General features: G+C 48.6%; 1 protein-coding gene across 2 annotated transcripts in view; it reads right to left on the bottom strand.

The window, feature by feature from the left end:
- Nucleotides 1–397: 397 nt before the first annotated feature.
- Nucleotides 398–10,405, bottom strand: part of RAP1A (RAP1A, member of RAS oncogene family) — a 28,179-nt gene continuing 18,171 nt past the window's right edge. For both annotated transcript variants that reach the window (XM_071449944.1, XM_071449945.1), the window contains exons 4-9: nucleotides 9,074–9,142; nucleotides 8,267–8,323; nucleotides 7,419–7,559; nucleotides 4,489–4,632; nucleotides 2,153–2,268; nucleotides 398–1,122 (exon numbers count right to left, since the gene is read on the bottom strand). In XM_071449944.1, the coding sequence (XP_071306045.1) occupies nucleotides 2,182–2,268; nucleotides 4,489–4,632; nucleotides 7,419–7,559; nucleotides 8,267–8,323; nucleotides 9,074–9,142 (498 nt within the window). In that variant the 3' untranslated portion in view covers nucleotides 398–1,122; nucleotides 2,153–2,181. The remainder of the gene's footprint in view (nucleotides 1,123–2,152; nucleotides 2,269–4,488; nucleotides 4,633–7,418; nucleotides 7,560–8,266; nucleotides 8,324–9,073; nucleotides 9,143–10,405) is intronic.

Here is a 10,405-nt window from a genome sequence, read left to right as displayed (position 1 = left end):
AAGGGACTGAAGAACTCAAGGACCAGCCCCAAAATGAGACAGAAAACCCCTTCAGCTGAGCAGGGACCAGCGGCCAAAGCCGGGTCTGAAAGTGAGGATCATCCTCCAGGGCAGACAGAGCTTGGGATGGAACCAAACTTGTGCACAGCAGAGTCACTGTACAGAGGAAATACCAGAGGAAATATCAGAGGAAATACCTGCAGCAGTCCCACCTGTAAAAGGCCAAGAGGAAACACAAGAGCTGCCTGCTGTCCTTTGGGAGGGGTACATGAAATACAGCACGGGGTATTGGGGGCACCTCAACAAAGCCCCCGAACCACCAGGATGGGAGAGGAACTCCCAGAGCAGGGAGCAAAGCCAAAGGCTGGAAACGGTAACAAAAACACAGAAACAAAAATGAAAATGTACTAAAATTTAATCATTCATAAAAGCTGTAATTTAATCTGTGACAGTAAAACACAAGAAGCAATATTAGAGTTGGTTTAGTATATTATATATTTTTGCTTTTAAAGCCATAGAAATCAGTTATCCCAGTTTTTTTCCTATAAAAGACCCATTTTTCCAAAGCATTATGCACAAACATTTTTAATTAGAATACAATGGCAGAATGAAAATAATGATATTTCGTAACTTTTAAATATAAAATGAAGTCAATGACTCAAAAAGTTATTTGTTGCAGTGAGTTCAAAGGGAAATTTTGGATAATATATATCTATAGTTATAGATATAAAATATAACAGTGGAACATTTTTAGTGCTTGATGGGGAGAAATTATGATAAAATGGTCAATATGAATTTTAATTAGAGTAGCAATCTCTAACATTTGAAATGCATCCATGCTCCTTGGGATAATCATATGCTAGAGTCAATTATATTTATTTTCACATCTGTTAATTGCTATTGCAAAGGAGGAGGAATATTGGCTTTAATTTCCAAGAGATATACACAGAGCAACTGCTTTTTCCAGGGACTGTGTGCAAACCATTTTTAAGATCTAAATTCTTCCCGCAGGAGATAAAAAACAGGAGAAGCTTCTTCCGATATGTTACTCATTTCCATAAGGTTCTGAAGTTGGGAATGCTGGCACTTTCCATGTAGGCAACAGTTCTTCATTCCTGCAATCTGGGGGAAGAAACACAAACGAAGATGATGGGGGGACATTTCTTACTCTGCTGGTGCCGCCAGTGCCCTCCAGGGCCTGGAAACCAAGGGCCCACAGGCAGCAGAGCAGCTCCTTTTTCCCAGAACTCAGGGCTGTTCCTAGGCCAGAAAGCAGGAGATTGTGGGAGTGTAACTCTCCAAATGCTGGGTTTTATCAGGGCCAGAGCAGTGCCAGCCAAGTGCCAGCCAAGTGCCAGCCAAGTGCCAGCCAAGTGCCAGCCTGCTGCCCCTGCCTGATACCAGCAGTGCCCACGGCCAGGGCTGGGCTGGGCTGGGCTGGACAGAGCACAGAACAGAGCACAGAGCACAGGACAGAGCACAGAACACACAGCACAGAACTGAGCTCAGCACAGAGCAGAGCACAGAACAGAGCACACAGCACAGAGCACACAGCTCAGCTCAGTTCAGTTCAGTTCAGTTCAGCACAGAGCACAGAGCACACAGGACAGCACAGAGCACAGCAGAGCTCAGTTCAGTTCAGTTCAGTTCAGCTCAGCTCAGCACAGAGCACAGCTCAGCACCCAGTGCCCCTCTCTGCCCCAAATGGGGACATTTCTGTCCCAACCCTGCAGCTGCAGTTCCCTTCCAGAGCATGACAGAACAGCTGTGAGCACACAGAGCTCCCTGCCAAGACACACAGGAAGATTATTTATAGCTCTGTCCAGTCTTGGTGTGCTTTTTGGTTGGGTTTGTTTGGGGTTTTTTTTTATGCTTGTTTTGGTTTGGGTTGTTTTATTTTTTAATTTGTGTCCCACTGAACCCCATGTCCCCACAAAAGCAATCTGTAATTGTCCCCAAATGTCCCAGCACGGGGACAGCAGTGGCAGCAGTAGCACCAGCATTTACAGAGGGTAACTCACATCTCTCAGAGGATGACAAGGAGCGAGCCCTGGGCTCAGCAGAAAGCTCCTGCTCAGTCACAGCCCACGAGCAGCAGCAGAGGGAAGGGGCTCTGCTCACCTGGCCCAGGTGGGACTCAGGCCCCTCTTACCTGGCTCAGAGCTGCTGCATGATGGGAGTCTAAAGCAGCAGACATGATTTCTTTTTAGGCTTCTTCTTTTCCACTGGTGTTTTTCTATTTATCTGTCTGACCAGGTCATAAAAGATCTGCAAATGAAAAACACAAGCTGAAAACCCCGAGTGACAAAACACAAGCTGTCAGAGCTGAGGCAGGCTGGGGAGCTGACAGCTCTTTCCTGGTGGCTGCAGTTGTGTAAATTCAATTAAACTGCTTGAATTTATTACACGTTTCTCTAGCAGCTGCTTATGGAAGAAGAAACCCAAAGCTCCCATCAGTGTGCAGAACATAAGGGAGCTGGAAACTCAGTTTATCCCCACACCAAAGCCTTCAGAAGAGCAGGACAGTGAAATGGCAGCAGTTTCTTCGCTTTGGAAAAGGGGGAGAAAATGGGGATTAACAAAGGGGTTTTTAAAACAGGCACAAAATGCTCAAGGATCAGCAGCCCAGGGCACCAGGGCAGGGAGGGGACAGCCCTGAGCTCCCACTGCCACCAGGGACAGCCCAGGGCCCTCCTGCACTGCAGGGCTCGGTGGGTGCTGCTGCTGCTGCTGCTGGGAGTTGTTTTCCCAGCAAGACTCAACCCATTTATAGCAAAATGAGCTTTGCAAAAATGCTTGGAGCTGGGTCACAGCACTGAGGAGAAACATTTCAACCTTCAGAGGGCTCCACCCTTGTCCTTGTTTGTTTTTTCCCCTTCCTGGAGTGGCCGACAGCTCACAAATTCTTGTTGATTCCAGAGAAATTCACGACACAAAGAAACAGTTTCTAACACTGTTTATAACACACTGTAACAACTGACATTTGACATTTTCCTTTCTCATAAATCAGATTATTTAGGTGCTAGAACTGACTGTGAGCACAGCCATCTGCAACAAGGTTTCAGGAATGCCACCATCCCTAAAAAGAGTCAGCATGCTGCATGGCATCTCAGAGGTCATCTGGATTAAAAACTTATTATCAGAAAGGTCTGATTCACATGCAGCAAATGCATGTGGGAATTTATCACTCTTTACCTAGATTTTAACAAATTTAGAAACTCCAAAAGTAGTGAGAAAGCAAGAATAAACCCCAAAAGAATGCAAATGCCTGCCCAGCCCAGGAGGCAGCAGGACACACTCCCAGTGCACTGAGCTGCTTCACTCACAGCTCCTCTCTTTGGTTTCCTCAGCCTTTGTGCTTTTCACAGCTAGGAAATACCAGCTGGCAGGAAAGCAGAACACGGAGGTCACAAGGAGAGCAGGAATCACCCCCAGATAAGCTCATTCTGCTGTGACCTCCTGGGGCTGCAGAGCCAGCAGGGACAGGCAGGATTGCCCCCGAGGAAGGAGCCCTGACCACGGGGTGAGGCCTGAGGAGGGGCACCCCAGGGAGTGGGGATGCTCCCAGCCCTGCTGGGCATCTGCTGAGGGCTGAGCTGCATCCCCAGCCCAGACACACCAACAATCCCTGCTGGCAGCAGCCTGGCTCAGCTCCTGGGGCTCCTGAGCCCTCAGCAGGGCTAATCCCAGCCCAGGGCTGCAATTCTCAGCTCCTGGGGCTCCTGAGCCCTCAGCAGGGCTAATCCCAGCCCAGGGCTGCAATTCTCAGCTCCTGGGGCTCCCCTCCCTCCCAGCCCTTCCTGCTGGCTGCCAGGGCAGCTGGGCCCAGGCCAAGATCCCGCTGCTCCTGCTGATCCCACAGCCCTGAACGGTCCCAGTTATCAGCTGGAACCAGCCCAGCTCTGCTGCACGGGGTCAGCTCAGCCTTTGTGCCTGCAAGCTTGGCCTCTGGCACGGGCAGATAACTCCAGCACAGAACAAAGGCTGGTGGTGCCTGATGTGGAGCTGAGCTGCCCCAGGCAGCAGCAGGAGCACCCAGAACACAGGGGGCTCAGTTAAACTCAGGGAACTGCTCAGGGCTGGCTTTGGGCACGGTTTTAGGGAGCTGGGGGCTTGCAGGGGCTGTGATGAGGCACCTGCAGCCAGAAATGCGAATATTCCAAAAGCAACAGCCAGCCCCACACAAGACAAGGAGCACAGCGGGGCATCGCCCACGCTGGGAATGGCAGCAGTTATTGTGACACAACATTCTCTCCAGATAAAGTTTATCTCGACTAAAAGTCATCCAGCTCAGGGCCCTCTGCTGCTCAGGGCCCTGGGAGAGGCTGTGAAACACCAGCCTGGGGAGTCACCCTGGCTGTGCAGGGGAAAGGGAGCCCAGCCCTCCCAAAAGGGAGGCAGGCACAGAGTGCCTGGCACACTGCTCAGACACACAGGGCTCAAAGTGCCTCCTTCGTGCTGGGAACACAGGGAACAGGAGGTGCTCACCTCATTTACGTTGATTTTCGACTTTGCAGATGATTCTAGAAAGGCACAGTTACACCACTGTCGTGCTAAGTTCTGCCCCTGCTCTTTGCCCACGACTCGCTCTTCCTCCAGGTCACATTTATTGCCAACCAGAATCATGGGAACCTGGGAGGGAGCAACAGGGGAGAAATCCATCAGCAAGGTCATGTGCAGGGAGCTCTGTGTGCTGTGGCTCTCAGGATGAGGGGGGAACTGAAGGGGGGGAAATGCAGGGGGGGAAATGCAGAATGGGAAATGCAGGAGGGAAATGCAGAATGGGAAATGCAGGATGGGAAATGCAGAATGGGAAATGCAGAATGGGAAATGCAGGGGGGGAAATGCAGGGGGGGAAATGCAGAATGGGAAATGCAGGGGGGGAAATGCAGGGGGGGAAATGCAGAATGGGAAATGCAGAATGGGAAATGCAGGGGGGGAATGCAGGAGGGGAAATGCAGAATAGGAAATGCAGGAGGGAAATGCAGAATGGGAAATGCAGAATGGGAAATGCAGGAGGGGAAATGCAGGAGGGGAAATGCAGAATAGGAAATGCAGGAGGGAAATGCAGAATGGGAAATGCAGAATGGGAAATGCAGAATGGGAAATGCAGAATGGGAAATGCAGGGGGGGAAATGCAGGGGGGGAATGCAGGAGGGGAAATGCAGAATGGGAAATGCAGAATGGGAAATGCAGGGGGGGAATGCAGGAGGGGAAATGCAGAATGGGAAATGCAGAATGGGAAATGCAGGGGGGGAATGCAGGAGGGGAAATGCAGAATGGGAAATGCAGGAGGGAAATGCAGAATGGGAAATGCAGAATGGGAAATGCAGGGGGGGAAATGCAGAATGGGAAATGCAGGAGGGGAAATGCAGAATGGGAAATGCAGGAGGGGAAATGCAGGAGGGGAAATGCAGAATGGGAAATGCAGAATGGGAAATGCAGAATGGGAAATGCAGAATGGGAAATGCAGAATGGGAAATGCAGGAGGGGAAATGCAGGAGGGGAAATGCAGAATGGGAAATGCAGAATGGGAAATGCAGAATGGGAAATGCAGAATGGGAAATGCAGAATGGGAAATGCAGAATGGGAAATGCAGAATGGGAAATGCAGGGGGCTGGCACGGCTGGGAGCAGGGCAGCACCAGGAGTGCCCCAGCCCAGCAGCATCTCCTGATTCCTCACACCCAGGGAAGCAGAAAAAACCCAAGAGCTGCTGCTAAGGGAGTGCCCCCGTTTAATTTCCTCCAACATTTCACCCTGTGAGCAGAAACAGAGTCCTGTCCAGCTGGAAAATAAATCACTACCCCATTCATTTGGTGATTCACAACACACTGTGTGGTTTTAATCTGCTTCAGTGTTAATATTTGTGGTCTCTTCCTGACACAACTACAGTCAAGATTAATTTTTCTCCTTAAAACTCCCAGCCATACCCATTAGAGAATGCTCATATTTTTATTTTTGAGACATAAATTTTCCTTATCACATCAGGAACCTGAAGCCACAGTACAGTTGAAGCAAATGCAAATAAAGCTCATTTGAAATCAGATCTCAGGCTCTATCAGCTTAGATAGAGTGGTAAATATCCTGTTCTTTAGAGTTTTCTAGACAGTTAAGAGAAAATTTCTCATACTGAAACATGAAAATGTGTTATGGACATGTTCAGCAAAAAAGCAAAGATGAAGATGTGAAATAATAGAGCAAAAAGTGATACTGAGATGAGTCAGCAGTACAGGTTTGAACACATGAAACTGTGTAAGATTATTGCAGAAGGTATTATTGGTTTATCCAAAAATAGAGTTTGGTGAGCAACTACCTTTGATCATTTACTGTTAGGTGTAGGAGATTGGAATTTAAACTCTTCCAGATACAGATAATGTAATGATTGGTATACTGGGACTTTAGACATGTTCTGGTGTGGAAGACAGAAAGGAGAACATTTCCTAACTCAGGAAAACGCAGCTTAAACGTTCAAAAGGTTCTCAAACTTGGGTTCAACAGGAACACACAAAGCAAATAAATGCATTCTACCCATGCCCTCAGCTCCTGAAGCCCAAAGGAAAGCAGCAGTGTCTGCTGGGGATGAACCTGCCCAGCTCAGGGCACAAATCCCCCTGCGAGCACAGCCAAGCCCAGCTCGGGGTCCTGCAGCAGGGATTTACCCCACAGTAATGCCTGCCCAAGGAAAAGCAGTTTGGCACCAAGGAAAAGCATTTGGCACCAAGGAAAAGCAGTTTGGCACCAAGAGAAGCTCAGCTGGTTAAAGCAAGGAGGGCCCAGGGCCACTGCAGGCAGGGAACAGCACAGGACCACGATCCAGGGACAGAGCCACCCTCACCTGAGCCTGGCCCATCTTCTGTCACACCCCAAACTCCCCACAGCTCATCTGCCCTTCAGTTAAAAAGGGCTCCAAACACCCAAACCAACCCAAGGCTCTGTCAGGCCCCTGATGGTTTCGTTCCTGGCACTGTGGGGCCTCCTTGGGGGACAGATTTGAACTTTCCCCTTCCCACACCTGTCCCAGCCCTCCCAGCCTCCAGTGCCAGGCAGAGCTACTGGGAACATCCTTACCATGACTGCCCCTAAAGCACAGCTAAAGCACAGAGAAAGAAGAAAATGCCAGTCCTGGAAAGGAGTTTAAAGGAGGAGAAGTGAAGTAATGCTGCTTTCAATCAACTCCCAGCATTTCAGAAGACTGTGGCCTCCAGGACATGGGAAAATCTGATTTTGTGATGTCCCTTGGCAGGTGCTGTGCCTCAAACAACAGCACTGAAAGCTACAAGGCTCTGAAAACTCACAGAACACTCCCCGAGGAGATCCTCTGAAAGAGGCTTTGTATGTAAACACCCAGGCTGTGGTGCTTTGAGAGCAAAGCTCCTTAAGCACTTGCAGAGAGGAACCCAAGCATGTCCTACTCACATCCTCAGTGTCCTTCACCCGGAGGATCTGTTCCCGCAGGTCCTGGAGGTCGTTGAACGTGGACTGTGCTGTGATAGAATAAACTAGTGCAAACCCCTGCCCATTCTTCATGTACAGGTCCCTCATGGCTGTGAATTGCTCCTGCAAGCAAACGTTTTTTACAGTAATTAGCCAGAGAATGCAGCTAATGAACAGTTCCACGGGAGTACTCCCATTGTACTGGAGACAAGAATGCAGTGCCACAGATGGATTTACATATTTACCCCTCACAGAAACCCACTGGAGCATGGAAATTGAATAAAAGCATTAACACTCTCTTTCCCTTTGTTTTGGTGTTTTGGGTTTTTTTTCCCTTAATAAAGGGCTTCTTGGAAAAATGGGGAAAAGATGAAGAGCAGCAATAAAACCATCTCTGCATGGTTTTACTGACTGAAATGCCAGAGCAGGCTGGACAGTGCCAGCTCAGAGCCCCAGCAGGGCCAGGACCTTTACCAGACCCATCCAGCAACGATTCCTGCCCCTGCTGCTGAGGCTCTGCAGGGCTCTCTCAATAAAACCAAATTCCAGGGAGCACCAGGAGCCTGGGGAGTGCTGCCAGCCCCCAGGGCTGCTGTGCTGGGGCAGGGCTGTGCCAGCTGCAGGGCAGTGCCAGGGAGGCACCAGGGATCTGGGGATGGCACAGGAGGCACCAGCCCCTGTGTGCCAGCACTGGGGAGAGCTCACCAGGCCCTGGCACCCAGCTCACTGCTGAGGTTATCTCACAAAATCCTCCATTGAAATGACTGCAGCTGATTGACTGCCCTTGCCTGGGCAGGATTACAGCAATGAGATCAAGAAATGGCACTTACTGTCCCTGCTGTGTCGAGGATCTCCAGCATACACTGCTGACAGTCTACCTCCACTTGCTGGGGAAAAAAGGAACAAAAGCTCAGAATGAATGGTCTGCAGTGGGACAGGCAAGAGAAATCTCAGCTCTGGCTGCACCTCTGCACAAAGGGCTCTCAGCAAAGAGCACCTGCACACCCAGGGCCGAGCAGCTCTGCTCTTAGAGGATTAACCGTGCCCCCAGCCAGGCATCTGGGGCAGCTCACATGCTCCAGGACTCCCTTCATTAGCAAGGCTTAAATGAGCAGCTCACTGTAAACATCTCAACTTAAGTGAGATTGGAAATATCTCGACTTAATCCACTCTTACAAATCAAAGCACCTTAAAACTTGAATTTTTCTTTGCTGCCCGGAGAGAAGGGAGTAAGGAAGAGAAGAAAATGCAAAATATCTCAGGACCTTCAGAGTGAGACTTTGCAAATCTTCCACTCTCTGAGAAATGTCTTGGATCTAAGGAGGGTAATTCCAGGAAAGTCAAGTAAATTTAACAGCAGAACTCACAGCACAATTTAATTTAATTATCGCAGCCACAAATGTCACAAGTTTTTAGTGTACGTTGTGGTGCCTTTAATGTGCTGACACTTCTGCTAATCCGTGGAACAATGGCTCACTTGACACCCATCCAGGGAAGAAAGCAGCTCTGTGCCTGGGTTATGTAACAGCCCAGGGACCCTGCAAGAATTTCTGCCCAGCAGCTCCACCCTGCACCCAAAGCAGCCCCAGGAATTCCCTCTGTGGGACTTGGAAGAAATAAAAACGATGGTGCTTTACCTTTCTGTATGAATCTTCTATTGTTGGGTCATATTTTTCAACAAAAATTCCCTGAACGAACTGTACAGTCTGGGGAGGAAGGGAAGAAAGAAATCCCAAGTGAGCTGAACACAGCCAGAAACATTCACCAAGAGCACTTCAGGAAAAAGTAACAACAGTGAATCTGCTTTTAAGTTCAATAGTGAGGACCAGAGAAAAAGACATAACATTTCTATTTTGAAAATAAAATTGCCCTGAGTGTGACAATCTGGCTGATATGAGACACTCTTGATCTCTGGTGGACTTCATCTGTTATAGGTGAAAGGAAAGGCCAAGAGAGAAACTGCAAATCTGGGGTGTTTTTGGGTTCTGTGTAGATCCAAGGCCTTTAGAAGTTTCCCTCTGTTTGGCTGGTGCAGCCCAGCTTCAGTTCCCAGTTCTCTGCACCACTGGCACCCTTGTGAACTGTGTCACCCTCTGCCACTCCAGGAGAGCTTCAGCCTCAGAAATGGGATAAAAGTGCTGTACAGGAAGCAAAAGTTGCTGAACAACTGTGGCCTGGTAGCTGTGAAGGTTTTCTGCCACTCCATCAGTGTCACCAGAGGCAGCAGCAGCAGCACTGGGCTGGCACAGCAGAGTTAAACCAAGGAGGAGCTGCAGTGGAACAGCCCCAGTTTGTCCTCTGCACACAGGGCTGGACATGAACACCAGGCTCTTTGTTGCACAGGTCACTCTGTGCACTTGGAAGAATGAAATTTAAAGTGACCCCCGTATGATTTTAAATCCCACCTTGTAACCTCTCCTCGCTAATGCTAGTAAATAAGTACACAGACTGTGTGAAAGATAAATATTATCCACTCCTAGCTGCTAACTGGCAATTACTGTGTGCTGCTATAAAAACAATGGATCATGAATTACCAAATTCATGCATATGAATTACCAAATATGCTGACTTAGCAGCCAGCCTGTCAAAAAGAATTTAACTTTTGTTTACCAGACTATTTGAGTATTTGCATTTCAGCTGATCAAAAGGTCAGGGATGGTGCTGACTCAGACTTCACATCACAGAGAAGGAAATTCAAGTATGTCAGATGCTGAGTAATTTTTATTTACAGCATACTACTAAGTGCCCCACTCCACCTAGTGAGTCTTTCAGTGTTACATAAGAAAATAAAGATAATCAGGGAAGTGCTGGTGGCAAAAGTAATACAGATTGCTTACACTGCTGTGGAGGAACAGAGCTTGTAAAAAAATTACACCTTGTAAACACCTTGTAGTGATTAGGATGGGATTGCTGGAAGAGTGCATCAAATTCGATCTACAACTGAGTAATGGCTCCTCCTGTTCACTGGG

This window comes from Agelaius tricolor, unplaced genomic scaffold (assembly GCF_023055355.1).
Source record: "Agelaius tricolor isolate 1412-34295 unplaced genomic scaffold, bAgeTri1.0.p SCAF_30, whole genome shotgun sequence".
In the NCBI taxonomy this organism is placed as follows: domain Eukaryota; kingdom Metazoa; phylum Chordata; class Aves; order Passeriformes; family Icteridae; genus Agelaius; species Agelaius tricolor.
Note: the sequence above shows the minus strand (reverse complement) of the source record. Positions and strands in the feature narration are given on the sequence as shown.